At 46.7% G+C, this 27,533-nt stretch overlaps 3 protein-coding genes and 1 long non-coding RNA gene across 9 annotated transcripts in view; 2 read left to right on the top strand and 2 right to left on the bottom strand.

Moving 5' to 3' along the window:
* On the bottom strand, positions 1–9,148 carry LOC100083327 (zinc finger protein 501-like). Of its 2 annotated transcripts, none has more exons than XM_029069565.2 (2): positions 9,109–9,148; positions 1–2,236 (listed from the first exon to the last, which is right to left on the bottom strand). In XM_029069565.2, the coding sequence occupies exon 2, from the start codon at positions 2,165–2,167 to the stop codon at positions 959–961; it is 1,209 nt and encodes a 402-aa protein (XP_028925398.1). In that variant the 5' UTR covers positions 2,168–2,236; positions 9,109–9,148; the 3' UTR covers positions 1–958. The 2 variants fall into 2 exon arrangements, with proteins under 2 accessions (XP_028925398.1, XP_028925396.1); XM_029069563.1 differs by lacking the exon at positions 9,109–9,148 and adding an exon at positions 8,714–8,754.
* Positions 2,685–27,194, top strand: LOC114813288. Of its 3 annotated transcripts, XR_003761000.2 has the most exons (6): positions 2,685–4,491; positions 4,891–4,979; positions 7,361–7,458; positions 20,181–20,254; positions 23,480–23,697; positions 26,735–26,886. It is a non-coding gene; the product is annotated as an uncharacterized LOC114813288 (long non-coding RNA). The 3 variants fall into 3 exon arrangements; XR_003761002.2 differs by lacking the exons at positions 2,685–4,491; positions 4,891–4,979; positions 7,361–7,458 and adding an exon at positions 9,414–9,448 and having other exon boundaries at positions 26,735–27,194; XR_003761001.2 differs by lacking the exons at positions 2,685–4,491; positions 4,891–4,979; positions 7,361–7,458 and adding an exon at positions 15,852–15,892 and having other exon boundaries at positions 26,735–27,194.
* Positions 17,923–18,866, top strand: LOC120638487 (nucleolysin TIAR-like). Its single transcript, XM_039912500.1, is given in 3 exon segments — positions 17,923–18,121; positions 18,124–18,288; positions 18,291–18,866. Coding segments are annotated over 3 exon segments (618 nt in total). The 5' UTR covers positions 17,923–18,069; the 3' UTR covers positions 18,692–18,866.
* The window catches only part of DIP2A (disco interacting protein 2 homolog A), a 154,161-nt gene continuing 148,177 nt past the window's right edge, over positions 21,550–27,533 (bottom strand). For all 3 annotated transcript variants that reach the window (XM_039912499.1, XM_029069562.1, XM_029069561.1), the window contains 4 exons: positions 26,930–27,004; positions 25,579–25,753; positions 24,100–24,223; positions 21,550–23,719 (listed from right to left, as the gene is read on the bottom strand). In XM_039912499.1, the coding sequence (XP_039768433.1) occupies positions 23,467–23,719; positions 24,100–24,223; positions 25,579–25,753; positions 26,930–27,004 (627 nt within the window). In that variant the 3' untranslated portion in view covers positions 21,550–23,466. The remainder of the gene's footprint in view (positions 23,720–24,099; positions 24,224–25,578; positions 25,754–26,929; positions 27,005–27,533) is intronic.

Genomic DNA, 27,533 nt, shown 5'->3' on the forward strand with positions numbered 1-27,533 from the left:
TTGTTTCTGTTCATATTTTGTCAGACATGATTTTATTTCTAAAACAGTCAGCAAAACACAATCTTATTACAGGGACATACGTCATCTTACCGACCATGTTTTACACAAAGGTGTAACCCCTAGAAGTTTGTAACTTGGGTATATTTGCCTCCTATACTATTTTAGACAGGCTAACAATAAAGCCAGGAATTGATAAAATAAAATTTTCTAAATGATACCCTTGAAAAGTACAATGAGGAAGTAATGTTCCTTTATAAGCTTGTACTGGGACTTAAATATGCAAGAAAATATTACACAGGAACATTTAAAATAAAAAGTCTCACACAAGTTTGGGTTTCTAAGACCTTGCTATATAAAAATATGTGGGTTTACCACCTCTCTATGAATTTAAATTAAAATATATATATAACTTAAAAATCAGGTGCAAATTCCAGCTAGCATTTTAGGTCAAACTCATATTACTTAATTTGAGTAATTTTTGTCTGATTTCCTGAAAATAGTCAAATTTTAGCCTTTTTGCTACAAGTAAAAAAACTGCATGTTCATCAGCAGCCCCTCATCTACAGTGGGAAAGAGGATTTTTCTTCTCCCAAACTCCGAGGAATGTGGTATTCTTCTATACTGGTCTGGTGAAACTGGTGGACTCCTGAAATTGTATAAATATTATATTCTTTCAGGTGATAGCACCTCTCTCCTGAAACAATACATAGCTTGAGCACAATACGCACTGCCTGTGGCATCAAGGAAATTTGTTTTTCTAAGGAAAAATGCACCCTTGATAATGTTTTGCACTGCACTTTTATATTTCTACTATAGCAGAAAAAAAATCCAACATTCAGTCATTTTTTGGGGGAAAAAAACACTAGATGAGTTTGGAATTTTCATCTCTTAAGATCCATCACTTTCTATTCTACTATAGGGGCCTAAAATTGCTTGTTTCTTTAATTCTTGTTTCTGTTCAGGATGAAATTGATAATGTTCCTGACAATTGGTTTGTTGCTTTTGCTGTTCTTGCCTTCTTTTCAGCTAGGGCTTTTGCCCTCGTGGTCATTGCTTTGGGTCGAAGCTCAGGCCTCTCTTCATCTTGTTGATGCTTTTTACAGTGCTTTTCAAACGTGGACATTTTTGCGTAAGTTCTGTTGCAGACCATACAGTGATACGGCCGCTCTCCACTGTGGGTCCTCATGTGAAGCTGAAGGTAGGATGATCTGGAAAAGGCCCTGCTACAAACAGAACAACGGTGAGGTTCCCGGATTTCGTGAGTTTTCAGGTGTTGCTTCAGCGATGACGCCTGTTTGAAAGCCTTGCCGCATGTCGAACACTTGAAGTTCCTTTCCCCAGATTCAAGGAGCTGGTGGGACATGAGATGGGCAGAAGAACGGAAGTTTTTCCCACACTTATCACATTTATAGGGTCTTTCTCCAGTGTGGAGACGGAGGTGAAGAATAAGTCCTGCCTTTTGGGTGAAAGCTTTCTCACACTGAGTGCATTTGTAAGGTCGCTCTCCCGTGTGAACGCGCCTGTGTGTCTTCAGATGTGAAGAGCGACCAAAATTCTTCCCACAGTCTTCGCATTTGAAAGGCTTCTCCCCGGTGTGAATTGCCTTGTGCCTTACGAGATGAGAGGACTGAAGAAAAAGCTTCCCACATATGTTACATTTATATTTTCTTTCCCCGGTGTGGGAGCGTAAATGTAATGCCAGGTGGGATGAGGAAATAAACTTTTTGCCACACAGAGGGCAAGTGTGAGGGCGTTCACCAGTGTGGATTCGCTTATGCAGTACGAGCCCAGAAGAAAGGGCGAAGGTTTTACCACACACTGGGCACTTATAAGGCTTCTCTCCAGTATGGACTCGATGATGTTTTACCAGGGCTGATGTCTGTGCAAAGGTTTTCCCACAGAGTTCACAGCGGTAAGGGCGTTCTGCAGCATGTGACATCTCATGAAGTTCCAGGTCAGTCAACTGAGCAAAAGATCGTCCACATTCTGAGCATTTAAAAGGTTTGCTCAGGAGAACTGACTTGTTTGGTGGATTATTGGTTGCTAAATTGTTGGTGACAGAGCTGTTAATGACTGAACTACGGGGTACCATAGTAGGTAGAGTGAAACTAGGAGAATTCATTATTTTAGGTGAGTAGAAAGTGTACTGACTAAAAAAAAACAACATCCAGTGAGCGTTCAGTCTTTCAAACTAAGGAGTTGATCCTCTTTAGAATCCAAGCTGTCCACTCATCACCTAGGGGGAAAAAAAGGAATAACATTCACCAAAAGAAAAACAGTTCCATAATTCATTTTCATAATTTCATAATTCCAAAAAGGACCTATACAGGAATAATTCCATCAGTGAGTGCTTACTATCTCTAAGGCACTATACTAAGTGTTTAGGAGAATACAAGTTGGTAGACGTGATTCCTGCCCATAAAGAGTTTGTCTAGAGACAGACATTAAAATAAATTACAACTAGGGGAAATGGCAGGTTATAAGGCTACGTACATATGTGCTGTGAGGCTGAGGTGGATGTCAAGTACTTAAGGAGTATAGAGCCAAGTAAAGAGGTGACACGAGGGAGAGGGGGAACAAGTGCTTTGTTGAGGAAGACCTCTTGGAGGCGAGATGATTTTAGTAAGGCTTTGAAGGTGGGGAGAGTGGTGGTCTATAGATATGAAAAGGGAGGGAGTTACAGGCCAGAGGGAGGATGTGGGCAAGGGTTTTATGGTGAGATAGATGAAAATGAGGTCTAGTGAACAGGTTGGAGTTAGACGAACCAAGTGTGCAGACTGGGTTGGAGTAGGAAATCAGCAAGATAATGTTGGATGGGGAGTGCTGTTCCAGTGCCCCAAAGCTGATGGTAAAGAATGTATTTCCACTTTGGTTCAGCTGGTTATTATAGCAATCAAAAGTCATTTAAAAGTTATAATAGCATGAAATTACAGAATTCTGCATCTGAAGGACCTATTCTGCCGCAGATTATGATCAAGGCATCCAGTATAGATGGTTGGCATTCCTATTTTTAAAACTCCAGGGAGAGAAATTCAGTAACTCGTTTTGGTAGTCTGTAATCACATGCAGTCATCCTAACAGTCAAGAAGTGTTTCCTTAAGCCTCTTCCTAAAATTATGGCAAATTACTCATGATGACCCCTTCTATTCTTTTAGTAGCCTTCTTTTCCAAGTTACAGTAGCTCTAATTCTTTTACCCTTCTGTCCTTAAAATCTATTTTCCAGTCCTGTAACCATTTTGAGGCTCTTCAGTGGATGCTCTTTAGTTTGTACACCTCCCTTATGTGTGGTAAACAAAATAGGGTAAGGCATGCTAATGCACAGAGAGGAATTTATTTCGCAACTCTTGCCTACCACTGTTTTATTAACAGTGATATGTGTCACCCACTATCTCACTTGTTCAGTTTGTGGTTCACTACGATAGTCTGGCCTTTTACTTTTCTTAACTGGCAGGTCCTCATCCTATCTTATGTAGTTTGTGTTTGCTTCTGGAGGGTACTAACTATCCTGAATTTTGTACCACTGAACTTCATCCTGTGTAGTTCTTTCTTTCAAGTTAGAGGTTTTACAACTGGATTGAAAATAAATTCCTAAAGGCAGTACCAAGGAGCAAATAATCACAGTCCCCATTATATTGTAATCCCTGATACCATGTATCCATTTTTGACATAAAAAGTACAGCAACTCCAAAACTCGACAGTTGATGCCTGACACTTTCTAATGTTTGGTGAAATTCTTAACCACAAAATTCAAGGCATGAATAATGTTTGATGGTGAGTCCTATTGGTTAATATTAGTCCACAAAGTACTAGATTTGCTGCTGGAAATCTATTCCAAGAAAGTAAGACCTACAATCAGATGAGATTTAAAATTAATTAGTTCAGTCAACTGGAGAGAAGTATGACCAGGTAAAGACAGCAGGGAAATGTTGTTTGAAGTCATTTGAATAAAGAGCTCGAGTGACTAGTTTTGGTGGATAGAAGAAGATGATCATTTCAGTGTGTGAAATTGTCTTACGTAGGCCAAATCCAGGGATAGAGCTGAGCCCGAAGTGTGTGTCTCAACCCAGTGCCAGCAGATCTTTAGACAGGCCAGTCCCGACTTTGGCTAGGGGCTGAAATGCAGAAGCAGTAACTCTCACACAGGTGGGGTAGCATGTTTGCTGCTGGGATGTGAAGTGCCTGCAGAGTTTCAGGTATCGTCACCACCCATTGCTATAGGTTACGATCGACCTTGGCCCCCACGTCTTCCCTCTCCCAGGTCCCTCTGGCTATCAGTGGGGCCCAAAGAGTCCCGTCGTGGAGCAAGGTTTTCCTGCTGTACTGAGAGCTCTCTAGAAACTGGGTATGCAGTCTGCCGTAACTAGTGTTTTCTTTATGCTTTTTGGGTGGAATGTGATTAGGGAATGATCTTCCAACACCAACCTGCTTGGGCTCAGCGTGCCACCTTACTGAGGGAACTGCTTATGCGCATGTGGGCGACATCTGAATGGGTGAGTACTACTGTACGTGTTTTCCACAATGCAATCTTCCTATTATAGGAGAACTCGGGAGGGAGTGTGGGGGAGTTTGGGTGATATCCCAGCACTACCCTTAGAACTTGCACTTAGAGCATATGCTCCAGCCCCAAGAATGAGCTTGGACTAGAGCCTGCTTCTATTTAAACCTCTAGCCCAGGATGGCTTCAAGCAAACCTGAGGGGAAGTTCTGAAAACTCTTTCCGTATTTGGACTAAGTGAAGGCTGAGAGAGTTCACTGCCATAGCATGCTTCAGGGTTGACCTTAGAAAATCCCCTGAAAAAAGTGACATCCCATGGAATTGCCTACTACATTTTGCATATTTGTGGCATTAATTTTTATGATGAATACAATTTTATATTCATTCATTCAAGCACATCTGAAATGGGGAGTCAAACTGAATGAATCATTACCAATCTCATGAGCTACAATAGCAGGCATACTCCATCATCTTCGAGAAAAGGTAACTTTGAACCCGATCAAACATGGTAATACTGGGGCAAAATTCAGGTTTTCATGTTTCTATCAGTCAAAACCACACTTCTTCATCCCTTTAAGATTCATCAAAAGGAGAGGATCTTACAGCCCCTTAAAACTTGCCCAATTAGGATCTCTGGCGGTAGGTACTTAGGAGTTTTAAAGATCATGTGGTTACACATTTTCAGATCGACACAATGATAAATAACTCTGTTCAGTCAGACTTCAGGAATAATGGAAAGAAAAAGCAGCCAACAACTGTCACTTAAAATCAACCCTTTATTCTTCAATAAAATGTATGGATAAACTATGGCCTCTATAGAAGAAGAGTAGATTTACACAATTACTGGTGCAATAATTTACAGAATTAAAGTGATTCAGTTTTGCTCTTTTAATAAACAATCCGATTTGGATAATATGCTTCATTTTTTCCTCTGTGGGTATAACCGAACAAGTCATCCAGCTATGATGTGGAAATAAAAATCAGGAAAATTGGCATATAGAGCAGTACTGGGTCAAAGCTTTTTCTGAAAAGATAAATAAAATAAACCTTCAAAATGTCATACATCCGGAAGTATCACGACAGCAGTAATGAAACAGTCAAGTCTGGCCAGAATTTATTTTCTTAATTCGGCTTACTAATGTGACTCCTCAGATGACAGAACTAAAATGAACTATTAGCAAGGATGGGGTTTTGCCTGAGCACTCACTAAGTGTAGTGCACTGAATTAAGCTTCTGACATATCCCTTATTCATTCCATCGTATTTATTGAGCACGTACTGTGTGCAGAGCACTGTACTAAGCGCTTGTCCTTACGACGCGCTGATCTTAGCTCACCTTGACTACTGCATCTGCCTCCTTGCTGACCTCCCGGCCTCCCGTCTGTCCCCACTCCAGTCCGTATTTCACTCTAGCATGGATTATTTTTCTACAAAAAGTTCAGCCCCCGTCTCCCCACTCCAGAACCTCCAATGGTGGCCCATTCACCTGGACATCAGCTCGCCTCATCCTACCTCATCTCACTGGCCACCTACTACAGCCCAGCCCGCACACTCTGCTCTTCTAGCGTCAACTTACTTACTATCTGTGCCCCAATCTCAACCCTGTGGCCGCTGACCCTTTTTCCACATCCTCTTATTAGCTGGAACTCCCTCCCCATCCCTATATGCCAGACCACAACTCTCCCCACCTTCAAAGCATTATTAAGATCACACCTCTCCTCCAAGAAGCCTTCCCTGATTAAGCCCTCTTTTCCCCGAGCCACTCTCCCTTCTGCATCTATGCGCTTGGGTCTGTGAACTTTGGGCATCTGATGTTCACCCCAACCCCACAGCACTTACGTTTATAAGCTATTTATTCATATTAATGTCCATCTCCCCATTTAGGCTGTAAGATTATTATGGGCAGGGAACGTGTTTGCTAATTCTGTTCTCTCATACTCTCCCAAGTGCTTAGTACAGTGCTCCGCACATAATAAGCGCTCAATAAGCGCACTTATTGACCCCCTGCCCACAAGGAGCTTGTTATTGTGGACAACTCTGTTGTACTGAACTCTTCCAAGTACTTAGTGCACTTTCTGCACAATTAAGTGCTCAATAAATACCATCGATTGATTACAGTGTATAAATCCAATATAGGCATCAAACAAGGAAAACAGATGCAGCCGGTGACAAATAAAATGCACCACCTTATCACTGGCAGAATAAAGTATCGCTTAAATGTTTTGGGTAAATATTAAACAGTGCAAATGTGCACTCCAATGTCAGGATTCTTTAATGGTCTTACCAAACTGAAAAGCTTTATTTGCACCCAAAAATGATACGAATTGTGAGCAGTGCACAGATCATACCGTCTTCCAAGGCTCTCTATGCCCTGTGACAATCCCACATAGGTAAACCTTTGCACCCAAAATAATACAAGTGCCATTATTATTATTACGAATTGTGAGCAGTGCTGAGATTGTACCGTCTTCCACGGCTCTCTATGCCCTTGACAGTCCCACAGAGGTAAACTTTTGCACCCAAAATAATACAGGTGCCATTACTATTATTATTATTTCACATTGTGAGCAGTGCAGAGATTGATTTTACCCACTTCCAAAGCTCTTTATGCCCTTAACAATCCCACAGGGGCAAACATTTGCACCCAAAACAAGTGCCATTATTATTATTATTATGAATTGTGAGCGGTGCAGAGATTGATTTTATCGTCTTCCAAGACTCTTTATGTCCTTGACAATACCACAGGGGCAAACTTTCAAGTTTTGCTGTAAGGGGAGCATAGAGCCCACACTTCCTTTATTATTCATGATTTACTAATAAATTAATTGATCATTAACATTAAAGAATGTATTTTTGGGGGGGGAGGAGGCAAAGAAAAGAGCGGAGCCATGGCCCGAGGGAAGACGGTATCCTGGAAAACACCGAATTAAATGGAAGTACTGAAGACGGACGACCCAGCCACGGTAATCCTCTCCCCGTCATAACCCCTTCTCCTTTTGCTTTTTTTTGTTGTTGTTTTTTCCCCATTAAGAAGTGAAGCCGCAGGTGTCTGGGGAGACGGATAATAAGAATAATGTTGGTATTTGTTAAGCGCTTACTATGTGCAGAGGACTGTTCTAAGCGCTGGGGGAGATCCAGGGTCATCAGGTGGTCCCACGTGAGGCTCCCAGTCTCCATCCCCATTTTCCAGAAGAGGTCACTGAGGACCAGAGAATAATAATGTTGGTATTTGTTAAGCGCTTACTCTGTGCTGAGCACTGTTCTAAGCGCTGGGGGAGATCCAGGGGAATCAGGTGGTCCCACATTAGGCGCCCAGTCTCCACCCCCATTTTCCAGAGGAGGTCACTGAGGCCCAGAGAAGAATCATAATAATAATGTTGGTATTTGTTAAGCGCTTACTGTGTGCAGAGCACTGTGCTAAGCGCTGGGGGAGATCCAGGGTCATCAGGTGGTCCCACATTAGGCGCCCAGTCTCCACCCCCATTTTCCAGAGGAGGTCACTGAGGCCCAGAGAAGAATCATAATAATAATGTTGGTATTTGTTAAGCACTTACTGTGTGCAGAGCACTGTGCTAAGCGCTGGGGGAGATCCAGGGTCATCAGGTGGTCCCTCGTGAGGCTCCCAGTGAATCCCCATTTTACAGATGAGGTCACTGAGGCCCAGTGAAGTGACTCGCCCACAGTCACCCAGCTGACAAGTGGCAGAGCCGGGAGTCGAACTCATGACCTCTGACTCCGAAGCCCCGGCTCTTTCCACTGAGCCAGGCTGCTTCCCGCATCATAATAACGTTGGTATTTGTTAAGCGCTTACTGTGTGCAGAGCACTGTGCTAAGCGCTGGGGGAGATCCAGGGTCATCAGGTGGTCCCTCGTGAGGCTCCCAGTGAATCCCCATTTTACAGATGAGGTCACTGAGGCCCAGAGAAGTGAAGTGACTCGCCCACAGTCACCCAGCTGACAAGTGGCAGAGCCGGGAGTCGAACTCATGACCTCTGACTCCGAAGCCCCGGCTCTTTCCACTGAGTCAGGCTGCTTCCCGCATCATAATAACGTTGGTATTTGTTAAGCGCTTACTGTGTGCAGAGCACTGTGCTAAGCGCTGGGGGAGATCCAGGGTCAGCAGGTGGTCCCACGGGGGGTTCCCAGTCTCCATCCCCGTTTTCCAGAGGAGGTCACTGAGGCCCAAAGAGGAATAATAATGTTGGTATTAAGCGCTTACCCTGTGCAGAGCACTGTTGTAAGCGCTGGGGGAAGATGCAGGGTCATCAGGTGGTCCCACGTGAGGCTCCCAGTCTCCATCCCCATTTTCCAGAGGAGGTCACTGAGGCCCAGAGAAGAATCATAATAATAATGTTGGTATTTGTGAAGCGCTTACTGTGTGCAGAGCACTGTGCTAAGCGCTGGGGGAGATCCAGGGTCAGCAGGCGGTCCCACGTCTTCCAGTCTTCACCCCCCCTTGGCCAGAGGAGGCTCAGAGAGGTGACTCGCCCACGGGCGCCGAGGGGCAGAGGCGGGATTCGAACCCACGACTTGTGACTCCCCAGCCCGCCGGTGAGGACCGGCGGGGAGGAGGAGCTGCTGAGGGAGGCAGGGCGAAGCCGCCGGCATACGTACCCCCGGCCGGTCCCGCCGCCGCCGCCTCCTCCTCGTCGTCGTCGTCGTCGTCCTTCTTCCCCCTCCCCGGGGCCGCCACATCGGCGGGACCCGGATGGACGGACGGCGCCGGCCCACCGCGCCTGCGCGCCTGCGCCCCCACCCCCGCACGAGGGGGCTGCCCGCCGGGGCGCGAGCGCGCGCGCGCGAGGCAGAGAGAGCGCGCGCGCGGGGCAGAGACAGCGCGCGCGGGGCAGAGACAGAGAGGGCACGCGCGAGGGGCAGAGGGAGAGCGCGCGCGAGCCCGGCGGGAGGGCGGGGCAAAGCCCTCTCGCTAATAGTAATAATAATAATAATGGCGGTATGTGTTAAGCGAGTCGGTCTTCTCCCCCCGCCTCCTTTCCTCCCCCTCCCCACGTAGGGCAGCGCCCGCCCGACCCCGCCTTCCAAGCGGGGCCGGCCCCGACGACACAACGGCGGCGGCGTCGTCGTCCTTCTTCTTCCCCCTCCCCGGGGCGGCCACATCGGCGGGACCCGGATGGACGGTCCCGCGGCCCTGCGCGCCTGCGCCCTCCCCCGCACGAGGGGCGGCCCGCCGGGGCGCGAGGCACAGAGAGCGAGCGCGCGAGCTAGCGAGAGCGCGCGCGCGCGCCTGGCGGGAGGGCGGGGCTGCGCCCGCCCGCTAATAGTAATAATAATGGCGGTATTTAATAATGTTGGTATTTGTTAAGCGCCTAGTATAGTAATGTTGGTATTTGTTAAGCGTCTAGTATAATGTTGATTTGCTAAGCGCCTAGTATAATGTTGGTATTCGTTAAACGCCTAATTTAATAATGTTGGTATTTGTTAAGCGCCTAGTATAATAATGTTGGTACTTGTTAAGCGCGTACTATGTGCAGAGCACTGTTCTACACGCTGGGGTAGATACAGGGTCATCAGGTTGTCCCACGGGAGGCTCCCAGTCTTCATCCCCATTTTACAGATGAGGGAACTGAGGCCCAGAGAAGTCAAGTGACTCGCCCACAGTCACCCAGCTGACAAGTGGCAGCGCTGGGATTCGAACCCACGACCCCTGACTCCCAAGCCCGGGCTCTTTCCACTGAGCCACGCTGCTTCTCAGCGTATTATTATTAGTAATAATAATGGCGGTATTTGTTAAGCGGGCCGGTCCTTCCAAGCGGGGCCGGCCCCGACGACACAACGGCCTCGTCGTCGTCGTCCTTCTTCCCCCTCCCGCGGGCCGCCACGTCGGGGGGACCCGGATGGACGGACGCCCCCCTCCCCCCCCCTCCCCGAGGCCCACCGCGCCTGCGCGCCCCGCGCCACCGGCCAGCACGAGGGGCTGCCCGCAGAGGGGGGGCGCGAGGCGGGGGGGGGGGGGCGCGAGGCAGAGGGGGGCGCGAGACGGGGGGCGTGCGAGGCGGGGGGGGGGGAGGCGAGGCAGAGGGGCCGCGCGAGGCAGAGAGGGGGGGCGCGAGGCAGAGAGGCGGCGCGAGGCAGAGAGGCGGCGCGCGAGGCAGAGAGGGGGCGCGAGGCAGAGAGGCGGCGCGAGGCAGAGGGGCGCGCGAGGCAGAGGGGGGGTGCGAGGCAGAGGGGGCGCGCGAGGCAGAGAGGCGGCGCGAGGCAGAGGGGGCGCGCGAGGCTGGGGGGGGAGGCGAGGCAGAGGGGGCGCGCGAGGCTGGGGGGGGAGGCGAGGCAGAGGGAGCGTGGGGCGGGGCAGCGCCTGCTCGCTAATAATGATAATGCTAATGTTGGTATTTGTTAATTATAATAATAGTGTTGGTATTTGTTAAGCGCTTACTACGTGCAGAGCACTGTTCTAAGCGCTGGGGGAGACACGGGAATGAGGTGGTCCCACGTGAGGCTCACCGTCTTCATCCCCATTTTACAGAGGAGGGAACTGAGGCCCAGAGCATAATAATAATGTTGGTGTTTGTTAAACGCTTACTATGTGCAGAGCACTGTTCTAAGCAGTGGGAGACACGGGAATGAGGTGGTCCCATGTGAGGCTCACCGTCCTCATCCCCATTTTGCAGAGGAGGGAACTGAGGCACAGAAGTGAAGTGACTTGCCCACAGTCACACAGCTGACAAGCGCTTTCTCTGTGCCTAGCACTGTTCTAAGCGCTGGGGGGATACGAGGTGATCAGGTTGTCCCACATGAGGGCTCACAGTTTTAATCCCCATTTTACAGAGGGGGGAACTGAGGCCCAGTGAAGTGACTTGCCCACGGTCACGCAGCTAGCAAGTGGCAGAGGCGGGGTTCAAACCCATGACCTCTGACTCCCAAGCCCGGGCTCTTCCCACTGAGCCACTCTGCTTCTCTAATAATGTTGGTGTTTGTTAAGCGCTTACTCTGTGCAGAGCACTGTTCTAAGCGCTGGGGGAGATACAGGGTCATCAGGTGGTCCCACATGAGGCTCACAGTCTTCACCCCCATTTTACAGATGAGGGAACTGAGGCACAGAGAAGTGAAGTGACTTGCCCCCAGTCACGCAGCTGGCAAGTGGCAGAGGCAGGGTTCGAACCCACGACCTCTGACTCCCAAACCCGGGCTCTTCCCACTGAGCCATGCTGCTTCTCTAGTAATGTTGGTGTTTGTTAAGTGCTTACTATGTGCAGAGCACTGTTCTAAGCGCTGGGGGAGATGCAGGGTCATCAGGTGGCCCCACATGAGGCTCACAGTTAATCCTCATTTTACAGAGAAGGTAACTGAGGCTCAGAGAAGTGACTTGCCCACAGTCACACAGCTGTCAGATGGCAGAGGCGGGATTCAAACCCACGACCTCTGACTCCCAAGCCCGGGCTCTTCCCACTGAGCCACGCTGCTTCTCTCGGTGGCTCGCGCCGCCCGACCCCAGCCGTCAGGTTAAGAGAGACGGGAAGCGTGTGCGCGCCCGGAGAGCTGCCCCGCTCTGATGGGGCTCTGACAGGACTTGGTGCCCCTTCCTCCCTTTCCCCCCCATGGTATTTGTTCAGCCCCAACTAGGCGCCAGGAACGGTTACTGAAGAGGGATTGTCCCTATCTGGACATTCGGAGCACTTAGTACAGGGCTCCGCACAGAGTCGGCACCCAATAAACATGATCCGGTCTCGCCTATCCCACCGTCGACCCCCGGGCCACGTCCTCCCGCGGTCCCGGAACGCCCTCCCTCCTCACTTCCGCCAAACTCACTCTCTTCCCCTCTTCAAAACCCTACTTAAAACTCACCTCCTCCAAGAGGCCTTCCCAGACTGAGCTCCTCTTCTCCCTCTACTCCCTCTACCGTCCCCCCTTCACCTCTCCGCAGCTTAACCCTCTTTTCCCCCCATTTCCCTCTGCTCCTCCTCCTCTCCCTTCCCATCCCCTCAGCATTGTACTCGTCCGCTCAACTGTATATATTTTCATTACCCTATTTATTTTGTTAACGAAATGTACATCGCCTCTATTCTATTTAGTCGCCATCGTTTTTACGAGACGTTCTTCCCCTCGACTCTGTTCATCGCCATCGTTCTCGTCCGTCCGTCTCCCCCGATCGGACCGTAAGCCCGTCAGACGGCAGGGACCGTCTCTATCTGTTGCTGACTTGTTCATTCCAAGCGCTTAGTCCAGTGCTCTGCACATAGTAAGCGCTCAATAAATACTATTGAATGAATAAATACTATTGAATGAACGATCGGATGAATAGTAAAAGCTGAGGGAGATAGAAACTAGTCGAGTTGGGCGCAACCCCGGCCCACACAGGGCGCGCAGCATCCGGCTCCATTTTACAGATGAGGTCACCGAGGTGGTGACTTGTCCAAGGTCACAGAGCGAACAAGTGACAGAGGCTCAGTGGAAAGAGCCTGGGCTTTGGAGTCGGAGGGCACGGGTTCGAATCCCAGCTCTGCCACTTGTCAGCTGACTGTGGGCAAGTCACTTCTCTGGGCCTCAGTTACCTCATCTGTAAAATGCGGATGAAGACTGGGAGCCCCACATGGGACAACCTGATGACCCTCTGTCTACCCCAGCGCTTAGAACAGTGCTCTGCACATAGTAAGCGCTTAACAAATACCAACATTATCATTAGAACCCAGGCCCCTCAGACTTCCAGGCCGTTTTGAGACATGTCCCTTAGCCCATATCGGCCCTGCCCTCTTCCCTGAGGCCAGGCTTTCCGGCTGTGGGGACCGGAGTGGAGGACAGCAGGTAGCCCTGGCAAGGCCGGGCCTGACGGGGAGAGGAGCAAGGCTCCGGCCAAGGCCCTGCGAGCCGAAACATGGCAGAAAACCCAACGTACTAGTGGGGAAAACCAATGTAGGGGAAGCAGCGTGGCTCAGTGGAAAGAGCCTGGGCTTTGGAGTCAGAAGTCATGGGTTCAATTCCCGGCTCTGCCACTCGTCAGTGGTGTGACTGTGGGCGAGTCACTTAATCCCCATTTTACAGATGAGGGAACTGAGACACAGAGAAGATTAACTGTGAGCCTCACGTGGGACAACCTGATTACCTTGTATCTACCCCAGCGCTTAGAACAGTGCTCTGCACACAGTAAGCGCTTAACAAATACCAACATTATTATTATGATTCTTCTCTGGGCCTCAGTGACCTCCTCTGGAAAATGGGGATGGAGACTGGGCGCCTCACGTGGGACAACCTGATTCCCCTGGATCTCCCCCAGCGCTTAGTACAGTGCTCTGCACATAGGAAGCGCTTAACAAATACCAACATTATTACTAGCGGGACATGTGCGGGGCTTTAACAAGACCTTCGGGTGACCAAACACCTTCCTAATCCAGAGCAGAAATTTCATCCCAAAATTCCTTTTAAGACAACATCCCTGGGAGTTAGGGTGAGAAAGAGTATCCCCATTTTATTCATTCATTCAGTAGTATTTATTGAGCGCTTACTATGTGCAGAACACTGTACTAAGTGCTTGGAATGTACAAATCGGTAACAGATGGAGACAGTCCCTGCCCTTTGACGGGCCTACAGTCTAATCGGGGGAGACGGACAGACAAGAACAATAGCAATAAATAGAATCAAGGGGATGAACATCTCATTTTACAGATGTAGGTGGGATCCCAGAGATTAGATGATTAGATTAGAGAGATTAGATGCCTACTGTCCTCCCTGTGACTTTCCCATCCCTGTTGACAGCACCACCATCGTCCCCATCTCACAAGCCTGTAACCTTGTGTTTTAGATGCATTAAGTTGGAGGGGAGGGGAGGACGTCCAAGTAGAGACGTCTTGAAAGCAAGAGGACATGTGAGAATGCAGAGAGGGAGAGAGATCAGGGCTGGAGATGTAGATTTGGGGATCATCCGCATAGAGTTGGTGGTTGAAGACATGGGAGTGGGTGTAGATGGAGAATAGAAGGGGACCCAGAACTGAACCATGAGGGATCCCCCACCAAAGTTGGTGGGAGGCAGAGGAGGAGCCCACGAAGGAAACTGAGAATGAGTGTCCAGAGAGGAAGAGAACCGGGAGAGGACAGCTATCGGTGAAGCCGAGGTCGGATAATGTTTCCAGGAGAAGGGGATGGTCAACAGTGTTAAAGGCAGCTGACAGGTCGAGGAGGATTAGGATGGAGTAGAGGCTTTTGGATTTGGCAAGGAAGAGATCATTGGTGACCTTTGAGGAGGTGGTTTCTATGGAGTGAAAGGTATGGAAGCGAGATTGGAGGGGGTTGAGGAGAGGAATTTGAGACAACAGGTGTAGTTTGGAGAGGAACGGTAAGAGGGAGATGGGGGCGATAACTGGAGGCAGCCATGGAGTCAAGGAAGGGTTGGTTTTTTTAGGATGGGGAGACATGGGCATGTTTGAAAGCAGTGGGGAAGAAGCCAGTGGAGAGCGAACACTTGAAGATGACAGGGAAGAGGCAAGTGTTTCTGATAAGTTACGAAGGAATGGGGTCAGAGGGGCAGGTGGAGGGGGTGGATTTTGAGAGAGAGGAGATCTCCTCTAGAGATACTGCTGGGAAGGATGAAGAGTTGAAAAGGGGTCAGTAGGAGGGAGGGACTGAGGAGGTACAGGGGACATTTTAGGGAGATCATGCCCGACGGTGTCAATTTTCTTAATGAAGTAGGTGGCCAGGCCATTGTGGCAAAAAAGATAGGGGAGGTGGGGGACAGGGAGTTAAATGTCTAGAACAACTGTCGAGGGAGAGGGGTATCAATAAGGCTGGAGAAATAATTTTGCCGGGCAGAGTTAGAGCATACAAGGGTAAACTTGAAGTGGACCAAGTTGGCCTGAAATCTATATTTCCAGCAACAGCAGCCAATGGCTTGTGCACAAAAGCGAAGGAGGCGGACTGTGCAGGTGATCCAGGACTGTGGGTTAGTGGCACGAGATCGAAGGGATAGGGAGCGAGTTGAGTTCAGTAGAGAAGGTGGTGTTGAGACCATCAGTTGGGTCATCAAGGGAAGGTAGTTGGGTATGGAGGCTAAGTGGGGTATGATGAGCTGAAAAAATTGGATCGGGTTAAAAGATTGGAGGTCTCTGGGGGGGAACAGAAGAGGTTTGCAGGGAGGAGGTATGTGGGAGAGAAAACAGGTGAGGAGGCTCCAATTCTCTTCTGTCCCCTTCACTCCACAGAAACCATCCTCTCAAAGGTTACCAAAGATCTCCTTGCCATAGGCAATGGCCTCTACTCCATCCTAATTCTCCGCGACCTCTCAGCTGTCTTCAACACTGTGGACCATCCTCTTCTCCTGGAAACGTTATCCAACCTTGACTGCACCGACTCTGTCCTCTCCTGGTTCTCCTGTCATCTCTCTGGCAGTTCATTCACAGTCTCCTTCGCAGACTCCTCCTCTGCCTCCCACCCACTGTGGGGGTCCTTCAAGGTTCAGTTCTGGGTCCCCTTCTATTCTCTATCTACACCCACTCCCTTGGAGACCTCATTCACTCGCATGGCTTCAACTACTGCCTCTATGTAGATTCATTCAATAGTATTTATTGAGCACTTACTATGTGCAGAGCACTAAAGCGCTTGGAATGTACAAATCGGCAACAGATAGAGACAGTCCCTGCCCATTGATGGGCTTACAGTCTAATCGATCCTCAATTCTACATCTCCAGCCCTGATCTCTCTCTCTCTGCCGTCTCACTTGTCCTCCTGCCTTCAAGACATCTCTGTTTGGATGTCCTCCCATCACCTCAAACCTAAAATGTCCAAAACAGAGCTCCTTATCACCTCATCCAAACCCTGTCCTCCCCCTGACTTTCCTATCACAATAGACAGCACCACCATCCTTCTTGTCTCACAAGCCTATAACCTTGGCAACCTCTCTCATTCGACCCACATATTCAATCTGTCACCGAATCCTGTCGGTCCCACCTTCACAACATAGCTAAAATCCACCCTTTCCTCTCCATCCAGACTGCTACCACGTTAATACAACCACTCATCCTATCCTACCTGGATTACTGCATCAGCCTCCTTGCTGGTGTCCCAGCCTCCGGTCTCTCGCCACCCCAGTCCATACTTCACTCTGCTGCCTGAATCATTTTTCTACAAGTATTCAGGATACGTTACCCCTCGCCACCTTAAAAAAACTCCAGTGGTTGCCCATCTGCCTCCATATCAAACAAAAAGTCCTTACCATTGGCTTTAAACCCACTGTCACCTTGCTCCCCTCCTACCCCACCTTGCGTCCCTCCTTCTACAACCTAGCCCGCACATTTCACTCCTCTAGTATTAACCTTCTCACTGTGCTTCAATCTCGCCTATCTCGCCACCGACTCCTTACCCCGTCCTGCCTCTGGCCTGGAACACCCTCCCTCCTCTAATCGGACAACCGCTCTCCCCGGCTTCAGAGCCTTATTGAAGGCACATGTCCTCCAAGAGGCCTTCCCAGACTAAACCCTATTTTTCCTCATCTCTCATTCCTTTCTGCATCACCCTGACTTCCTCTCTTTGCTCTTCCCCTCCGCCCCCCAGCCCCCCAAGCTGCCCAGCACTTAGGTATATAGCTGTAATTGTATTTATTTGTATTAATGTCCGTCTCCCCCTCCCTAGACTGTAAGATCGTTGTGGGCTGGGAATGTCACTGTTTATTGTTGTACTGCACTTTCCCAATTGCTTAGTACATGTTTTGCACACAGTTAGCACTCAGCAAATATGATTGAATAAGTGAAAGAGGCAGCCACAGCACTTATGTACACAACTTTACACTCTGCCATTTGCCCCCTATCTGTAATTTATTTTAATCCATCCGTGGTGTTTGAGCATTTACCGTGTGAGGAACAGTATACTAAGCTCTTGGTAAAATACAACAGAGTTGGTAGACACAATCCCTCCCCACAAGGAGCTGACAGCCTACAGGGGAAGGTCCACATTAAAATAGATTAGGGATAGGGGAAATAGTAGAGTATAACAATGTTGCATAAGTATTGTGGTATAGTGTATCCAGATGCTTAAGGGGTACCCAGCCAAGTTCATAGTTGGGGGAAATAAAGGGCTTAGTGTATGAAGTCCTCTTGGGGATGTGATTTTGAGGAAGATTTTGAAGATGGAGTGAATTGTAGACTGTCAGGTGCGAAGAGGCGGGCAAGGGATCAATGGCAAGAGAGATGAGATTGAGGTGCAGAGAGTAGGTTGGTATTAGAGGAATGGAGTGTGTGCTTTGGGATGGGGTAGGAAATCAGCACAATTAGGAGGGAGAAAGCTGATGGGGTGTCTTAAGGCCAATGATAAGAGGTTGTTTGATATGGCGGTGGATGGGCAACCATCTCTGCCACTTAGCTGTGTGACTGTGGGCAAGTGACTTAACTTCTCTGGGCCTCAGTTACCTCATCTGTAAAATGGGGATTTACTGTGAGCCTCATGTGGGACAACCTGATTACCCTGTATCTCCCCCAACACTTAGAACAGTGCTCTGCACATAGTAAGTGCTTAACAAATACCGACATTATTATTAGAGGTTTTTGAGGTTCAGTCAAACAGTGGTGTCTATGGAGCCCGTTGCCCTCTGCTCCCTCTTCCCCTTGTTTGACCTGGGATCTATCCGTCTCATCCACCATGATGGAAGACGACGGGCAGCCCGGGACCCTCCATGTAAGCCATTTCTTCAGGGGTTTACAGAAGTCCATAAACTACAATTATTCAGCCAAAGTGGACCATGCAAAAGCTGCAAAATGATTACAGAGCAACCCTCTAAGAGAAGGGTCAACTTCTCTGTTGGATTTTCTGTTTCGCAGCGTACAAGCAATGACCCGATTTGCTTTGTGGAATGTGAAGAACCCGGGATGCAGCTGCTGTGAATGGGAGGAAAATTTGGGGAAAGGAGGTCAAAGTAATTGGGCAACCATACCAAATAGCCAGAAAAAAAGACACAGCTAATCACTTCCATATATTTGCTGGGGATTTAAGTCCAGAAATAACAACAGAAGATATCGAGTCAGCATTTACTCCTTTTGGTAAAGATATCAGATGCTCCTATAAAGATAGGGCAGCTAGGAAATCAGAAGGATGTGGGTTGGTGTCAGTTTACAACAAACTGGATGCAGAAAATGCAATTGCGCATATGGGAGGTCAGTTGTTGGGAGGTTGTCAGATAAGAACCAGCTGGGCCCCGCATAAACTGCTTGCTCTTAAACACACAAAAGAGACTTCCCAGAGATTTTTATGTCAAGGGGTTTGAAATCGCCATATATTAACATATGTCTCCCCCTCTAGACTGTGAATTTATGACAGGTATGGCTGTTTGCCAACCCATTTGTATTGTACTCTCCCAAGCACTTAATAGTAAATGCTCCATCAATACAATTAGTTGATTAAACCCTTATTGCCTGCAGAGCACTCACTGTACTAAGCTGCTGAGGGAGTAATGATAATAATTGTCATATTTGTTACGTGCCTTCTATAATAATGATGGTATTTGTTAAGCGCTTACTATATGCCAAGCACTGTTCTAAGCACTGGGGTAGACACAAAATGATCAGGTTGGACACAGTCCATGTCCAACATGGGGCTCCCAGTCTCAGTCCTCTCTTTACAGATGCAGTAACTGAGGCACAGAGTGCAGTGGCTTGCCCAAGGTCACACAGCAGAGAAGTGGCAGGGCTGGGACTAGAACTCATGTCCTTTTGACCCACAGGCCTGTACTCTACCACTAGACCACGCCGCTTCCCCAGTATAATTCAACAGAGTTGGGAGACAGTTTTCTGGCTCATAAGGAGCTTATAGTCTAGAGGAGTGGGGAGATATGGACTGAATGGTTTTTCAGAAAAATGGGCCCGGCAGCAAAGTACAGAGTGAAGAGGGGAGAAACAGGAGGCAGAGAGCTCAGAGAGGGGGCTGATTCAGTAGTCAAAGCAGGAAATAATTAGGTTCTCACCCCTTCTTAATTGTAAGCTCCTTCAGTTGATCAATCATTTACTGAGCACGGTATTAAGCACTTGGGTGAACACACCGTAACGGAGTTATAACAGAGCCACAATGGGCTTACAGTCTAGAGGGGGAGACTGACATTAATATAAATAATGGGGCCGAGGGAGGGGGTGAATAAAGGGTGCAAGTGCAAGGGCAATGCAGAAAATGAGGGCTTAGACGGGGAAGGCCTCTTGGAGATGTGGCTTCAATAAGGCTTTAAAAATGGGCAGAGTGATCATCTAATCCTCCTTGTCAGCAGAGTTCACGTCTGCCACCTCCACTGTATTGTGCTCACCCAACTGTTTAGTATAGGGCTTTTCACCCAGTAGGCATTCAATGAGAAGCAGCGTGGCTCAGTGGAAAGAACCTGGGCTTGGGAGTCAGAGGTCATGGGTTCTAATCCCAACTCTGCCACGTGTCAGCTGTGTGACTTTGGGCAAGTCAGTTAACTTCTCTGTGCCTCAGTTACCTCATCTGTCAAATGGGGATTAAAACTGTGAGCTCCACGTGGGACAACCTGATTACCCTGTATCTGCCCCAGTGCTTAGAACAGTGCTTGGCACACAGCGCTTAACAAATACTGAAAGTATTATACCACTGATGGATCATCCAATCATTAATGACCAAATTTAATTCTACCTCAATTCCAATGCTAATTGCAACTGCAAGAATATCTTCTAGATGCATGCAAAACCTCTTTATTCAAACAACTTGGCTCTAGTCTCCTAACCAGCTAATCTTCAGTTGTTTTTTTGTAGCATATCTAGGTCTTCCTGGACAAGCTACCCCCATAGCTGCTGTTAAGATGGCTTGCTGATGTGAAGTACGTGAGGTAAACGCAGTGCTCCAAAGGAGTTGGTCGGGTGGTTCAATCAGTTGTATTTGAGCAGTGTGCAGAGCACTGTACTAAGTGCTTGGGAGAGCACAATATAACAGAGTTAATAAGTAGAGAAGCAGCGTGGCTCAGTGGAATGAGCACAGGCTTGGGAGTCACAGGTCACGGGTTTGAATCCTGCTCTGCCACTTGTCAGCTGTGTGACTGTGGGCAAGTCACTTAACTTCTCTGTGCCTTAGTTCCCTCATCTGTAAAATGGGGATTAAAACTGTGAGCCTCACATGGGACAACCTGATTACCCTCTACCCCAGCACTTAGAACAGTGCTCTGCACATAGTAAGCGCTTAACAAATACCAACATTATTATTATGTTCCCTGCCCACAAAGAACCTTCAGCCTAGGAGGTTCCTAAGTGTCAGTGCTTCAGATCATTTGTTCTGCCCATTAAGTAGACCCATGCTACCTTTGTAGCTGGCATGATTTTCCCAGTTTAGTTGGTAGGTGATATGGTTAACTAGTCCTTGCATACTGGAAAAAGTTGATTGTGAATGTGCACTTTATACTCCTTTTGCCAAAAATATGCCTCTCATGTCCTGATCCAAAATTTCTTCTACCAATTTGGTGTTGAATTAGTTTGGTGGGCCTTAATTATTATTATTGTGGTACTTAAGCGCTTACTATGTGCCAAGCACTGTTCTAAGCTTTGGGTAGATTCAAGTTGGTTGGACCCAATCCTTCTCCTACATAGGGCGCACACTCTTACTCCCCATTTTACAGATGAGGTAACTGAGGCCCAGAGAAGTGAAGTGACTTGCCTAAAAATCACAGAGCAGACACGTGGCAGAGCAGGGATTAGAACCCATGACCTTCTAATTTAGGCTTTATCCCCATCCACTAAGCCACACTGCTTAATGAACCCAGCAGCCTATATTTTCTATCATATGTTTCCAAGGAGCTGGTTCAGGGTTCTGCACACAGAAGTGCTCAATTGATGTGGTTGAGGATGATGATCTACAGGCAGGGAAGACCACCAAGAATTAGAGATGAAAGAAGGAAGATGCCTTTGTGCTTTCTGTCTGCATGTCTATCTTAAATGTTTTTTCTCCTACTTCAAACCCAAGAAGTAAATTGAAAAGACAGAAGGTGTGAATGCAATATAATTAAAACCAATTAATAGGTCCTTACTAGCCACATGTGCTTTTGATGCTATATGTATGGAGGGTTCACTATTGGAACTAGTTTTTTAATGTGATAACAATCCAAATATAACTTGATAAATGATACTCCAAGAGTAATTTTAAAATGTTTAATGTGCTTTTTGTAAATCTTACTTTACAAGGCAACTTGTCTCACTGTCACCAATCTTTCGATACAAAAATCTTACAATGTTTTATTTGCTATAAAACTACAACATTAAAATTGGAGTTAGGTAGTTCTTTCCCTTGCCAGCCATTTTACTATAAAGAATGTCCATTACTCCACTGCTAAGACCTCCTTACTTCAAACAATAAGTTACACAAATTCTGTACATAATTACAATATGGTCATTAAAGTTCCATTATGTTTCTTTATAGTACACCACAGTCAAACACCATGAGGGCAAGTAGAGCTATTGTATATGAAGCCATTTACTGGCAAATAAGGGCAAGATTTTATAATCTGCCTAGTAAGATTCATTTGGTTTCCATCTACTGGGGGTCTGGCAATCAGCTTCCTTAGGCACTGATCCAGGCAGATTCACCTCTCAAAAAAAACCTGGCTCTTTTAGAGAACACATGCAATATTTTAAAGCATCTCCCCAAGGCTTCCCCCACCCCCCACCCCAAACCAACCATTTAGTAACATACTCTGTATTACCTCTATAAAAATATTCTATTTGCTAAATTCGTGCTTGGTTTCAAATACTTTTAGAGTACTTGAATTATTTCACATTCTCTTTTTTTGATTCAGGTTCACGGCAATGTTAGATTAGGCAGAAACTTAAACAGCTTATTTACGTCTGGATCAACGGATGAGCTGTGCTTTAGGGAAATGTTGACTGTGGGCAGATGGCAGCCAGGCCATCCAACCTCTTGGGGTTGAGGAGGAAGATAATGGGGGATGGGTTGGCACAGCTTTGAAGCCCAATATCACAGTTCCCACTCTGATTAAAGGCTGGGCGGTCTGGTCTCTAATGAAGTTGTGAGAGGCATATTGGTCCTCCTCGTCGCCCCTGCCCCGGAGCATATCTAATTTTATAAGAACAAGTTTTTGAGGAAAGAAAAAATTATTCAATGACCAGTGTAAGATGTTAGAGGGAGTGAAAAAAGCAGAAAAAAAAAACCAGGCTGGGCCCTTTATCTTCTCAGACTGCCACCAGCGATTGAGTCTATTAGTTATGGAATGAAAAGATTTAAAGATTTCCATTATGTGGACAATAGTGTTTTAGTGTTAAGAAAACAAGCAATTTATATAGCTAACAAATAATGAATATGTGCAGACATTTAAGCCTCCTTTATCAAGTAGGTTGAAACAATGTTAATTCATCTTTCTAAATCAGAGCTAATTGACAGTTAATATATGGCACTATTAGTAAACTTTACAATATATAGTATTTGTTTTGGCTTGATAAGGGTAAGACCATCTTGTTTCACTAAACATCAGATTTGGGAGTTAATCTGTTTAAGTTGGGGGTGAATCATTGAATCAAAAAAAGCAGGTATTGCATTTTCAGTTCCTAAAATGTGCAAAAACACTTGCAATACAGTAGAGAATACAACGTTGATATCCAAATTTTTTAAAGGTTTGTAACAGTAGAGACACACCCTCTCTCTATACATACATCAGACCGGCACAATGACACACCACATGCTGCACCGCCACAAAACTGTTCGCGTTACCACTTCAGTGAGTTTTCCCTTCTCCGTACACCCTCTTATATCCTATCAGGTAAGCTACAGATGTTCATCTGAAGTGTTCTCCATTGTTTCAAATAGACTTAGTTTAAGAATCCCAAGACTCCCATTCCAAAAATAGCTGTGGACTCATGAAAACAAACAGTTGTAGAGAGGTCGAGTGCTATGGAGATTGGTATCATTTCTAATGGCTGTAAAAAAACAAAAAGTGTAATGACCTCGGATTAGTTTGGATTCCACTGAAATGTCTGTTTTTGTGAAGGGTGTGGTAAGAATCTAGGGTTTGGTGCTTCAGCCTTGATGAGGTTTCTTTTTTCACATGTTGTAGGCAACATAAATGGGATCCAACTGATCGGCGAGAAATCCATCCCTCAAGTGCATACGCTGCTTTTCACCTCGAGAATTGATAGGTATAACTCCAGGATCCACAATGACAACAACACCAACAATCAGATAATGCTCTTCCAGAACCACATTTGTCACCAGAGCGACCAAGTCCAGCGCTTCCTGTTCTGAGCCTTCTAATTCCACTACCACCACCAGCAGGTTGGTCCATGTAAACACAGCACTGTAAATAGGAAAGAGATAAAAAGTCACTGAACTCAATGTTTAGAAAGATAAGAGTTTGGGGGAGAGGCATACTAGGCTAAAAAGAGAGAGATGATGTGGCTTAGGTGACTTTCATTCATGCTGTTTTGCCGCTTGAAATGGATTATTTATGATTGAAAGGCAGTGACAACAAATGAGATCTTGGGAGGAGATATTAATCAGGGACTTTAGGGTTGATTTAGAGGATGATTTCTTTATTCTTAAATGCGTGGAGTATTACTGGAATATCTGACAATGAAAAAAATCCTAGCGAGGGTGACTCTTGGCTTCTAATAAAGTTGCCATTGGTTTGCCAAGCATCCTGCACTCCCTTGGTCGAAAGGAAAGAATACTTCTTACCATTCAGCAATACTCTTGTGTGCTCTGATCACAGATGTTTCAATATCGATGGGATGATATCTCATTCCTCTTAGCTCCAACGTTTCATCCAGAGAGCCCACTACATACAACGCATCATGTCTCTCTGAAAATAACAAATATTTTCAGGATTAAAACAAGTTTTACCTATCTTTGCCCACTGTTCCGATGTTTGTGACCCTGAGAATAACTTGCTTTCCAAAGCAGTATCATGTTGACTTTATTTGTGATGAACTGGAAGTGTCGGGGCTTTTATCCCTGGGATCAATTTCCAGCTCTGTGAGCCCCCGGGGCAAGACACTTAGCCTCCTTAAGCATTGGTGAAAGGCAGTGCAGCCCCGTGGTAAGAGCAGGGGAGACTTCTGCCCCACTGGCCAGCTGTAGGACCTCAGGTAAGTCACCCCATCTCTGTACCTCTCTCCTCATCTCTAAACTAGAGGGAAGATATACTCTCAACCTGAGCCACAGGGGACAGGGGCAAGGTCTGTTCTGATTATTCCCTAGTTACTGCAGTGGTAGCACACTGCTTGACCCATAGTAAGCACTTAATAAGTATCACTCTCTTAACCTGTAAAACAAGGAGGGGTGGGAAGAGTAAGAGGAACAGTTCCTGATCTGTTCATAAAAAGGCGGAGGCAATTAATGAAAAAATGTAGGTAGTGCTTTAAATAGACCACGACTGGCACTTTAGGGGAAGCCAAGGGGTTAGTCAGGGGAAATATAAGAGTAAAAGAGCAAAGTACTTTCTGTGATTAGGTGACCGCTGGAGAAAAAAAAAGAGAATGAAACAAAAGAAATAATTTCAGAAGAGGTAGTAGACAGTGCCTAGGACCACAGGGGTAGGCAGCAGGATGGAATTAGGCCTGAAAACATAGGGGACAGGCACCGAAGCTTAAAATTAAAGGGAAAGGAGTGATGGAGTTGTTGGATCTGAAGCAAGAAAGCAGATGACCAGAGGCTAAAGGGGGAGGAAAAGGAAAAACTTGGTAGATGAACACAGGAGGTGAGGGGGAGATAAGATAATATGCACAGTGAAAGTTTAAAATTAGGAAAGCATGAAATGTACATATTTAGTGGCATAAATCTTGGGGGTCCTGGATAAATACTTGCTGGTGGTCAGGCAAGACATTCTAGAATCAGGCAAAAACAACGTTGGGGTAGATACAAATTAATCAGGTCAGACCCAATCTAAGTAGAAGGAAGAAGAAGTACTGAATCTCCATTGTGCAGCTGAGGAAACTGAAGCATACAGAAGTTGTAACTCTTCCCGCCCAAGGTCACATAGCAGGCAAGTGGCAGAGCTGGGATTAGAACCTAGGTCCTCCTGCTCTCAGACCCGTGATTAATTCACTGTGTCCCCCTTATTTCAGAGCATCAGATGTTTAACTTCCACACCCGCTGAATTACGAATTCATCTGATCTATGATAAAAGGCCCTGTCCTAGTAATTTGCTCATCTCACCTCCACTAGCATCAGTAAGCTCTGTCCTGCGCAGAAAGCCCAGGTACCCGGTCCGAGCCCAGACCGTCTGGGTGTCTCCAAAACTTAGCTGCGCACTGAAGTGGTCAGCATGCAGTGATTCTTCTCCGTAAACTGTGTAATACCCAGTTGCGTTGTGTGGACTACTCACCCAGATCTGAGGAAAGAGGACAACATCATAAAATCACAGCATTAAATAAAGCCGTTTACTGCACTTATTTGAGATAAACTGGTTAAAAAAGGATATCAAATACTTTTTGTGACTACAGAAACCTATAACTTTGGGTTTCTTTTAGAAAAATATTCCTAACTGTTCAGAAACTGAGCTCTGTATTGACGTGGGTGGGCAAGGTTATGGAAGCCATTTTGTTATCTTCATTATGGAGCAACCTGGGACACCTGCCCTGTGTTCCTTGATTTTTAGGAATTCTTTGGTGGCCTAGGAATGCTTCAGTGCCATGAGCGGAAGTCCCCATGAAGCAAGTGTCTTGGCCGCAGCCTTACTAGTGTGTATGCTTTCACGGCAACCTCCTTCCAAGTTGGCCAAAAGTTGGAGATAGCGTCCACTGTGCACTTAATTAATGGTATTTATTAAGAGCTTCCTATGTGCTAAATAAGTAAAGGGGTCGATGCCGGATTATCAGATCAGATCCTCTCCCTGTCCCACCCAGGGCTCGCAATCTATTTTATCCCTATTTAACAGATGAGGAAACTGAGGCCCAGAAAGGTTAAGTGATTGGGCCAGTGCTGGCATTAGAACCCGAGTCTCCTGACTCCTAGGCCTGTGCTCATTCCACTGAGCCACACTGCCTCCCTCTCCCCTATGGTGTGGCGGGCAAGCTGGGGCAAACAGCAAAGGCCTGAGCCTGTTAGTGTACGATGAAGCACAAGCAGAAGAACCTCAGCTTTCTCCTGACTGTCTTCTCTAAAACATGCTCTAGATTACATGCTTTCAAAGAAAGTCCTGGGTAGTTAGCAATCAAAGAAAATTCTTCTGTAAGCTGTAAGGTCACTGCGCACAGGGAATGTGTCTACCCACTCTGTTATACTGTTACGTTGTACTCTTCCAAGCGCTTAGCACAGTGCTCTTTACACAGTAAGTACTAATACCACTGTTTTATTTTTTTCCTTGCCATAGATCATGCGAGTGTCTACGGTGCACTAATAAAATGAAGAAACATCACCTCAAGGTTTGGGTACATAATGAATCAGAACATGGAAAAAATTAGCTCTGGAACATAAAAAAAACACTACATACCTACTTACCATAAAAATCTGGCTACCCTGGTATTTGACAACCAGTCACAATTTAATAGACTCCTTCAAAGCTTACCTCTCCTAAATGTGAATCTCCTAGTGGTCCTTTAGTTTCAGTATGAGCTATAATAACTTTAACTCCAGGCAGTATCTGCAAAGAGAAATACTTTTTTAAAAACTCTGAGAAAAACCTACCATGTATGTCAAGGAACACTGCCTTTCTGCAGGGAGTCAAGAGTTAAATTTCTGACTAATGCTTGTATCTCAACTTCACTAATCAGCCCTGTTGACTGCTTCTAAAATATTAGCCTTTTTTTAAAACAGAAGTTCTCAACTCCATGGCACTTTTGCACATATCTTTAATCTCTATAGTGTTGTTGTTGTCTTATGCTTCTATATTATTGTTGTTTGACACCTCTCCCAGAACGCCCCACCTCCATCTGCAATCGTTCCAGTAGTGTGTCCATAGAGTTTCCTTGGTAAAAATCTGGAAATGTTTTACCATTGCCTCCACTGCCCAGTCAACTAGAGTCATGGCCCTCGACTCTCTCCCGTGCCACTGCTGTCCGGCACAGGTGAGTTTTGACTTGTAGCAGATCACCTGCCACTCATTAGCCACTGCCCAAGCTAGGAATGGAATGGATGTGCCTCTGCTTGACTCTTCCTCCCGTAGTCGGGAC

The sequence above is a fragment of the Ornithorhynchus anatinus genome, chromosome 7, assembly GCF_004115215.2.
Source record: "Ornithorhynchus anatinus isolate Pmale09 chromosome 7, mOrnAna1.pri.v4, whole genome shotgun sequence".
In the NCBI taxonomy this organism is placed as follows: Eukaryota; Metazoa; Chordata; class Mammalia; order Monotremata; family Ornithorhynchidae; genus Ornithorhynchus; species Ornithorhynchus anatinus.

Excerpts from the sequence above, each read along its gene's own strand:
- LOC100083327 (XM_029069565.2), bottom strand. The coding sequence starts at position 2,167 with ATGTTGTTTTTTTTTAGTCAGTACACTTTCTACTCACCTAAAATAATG.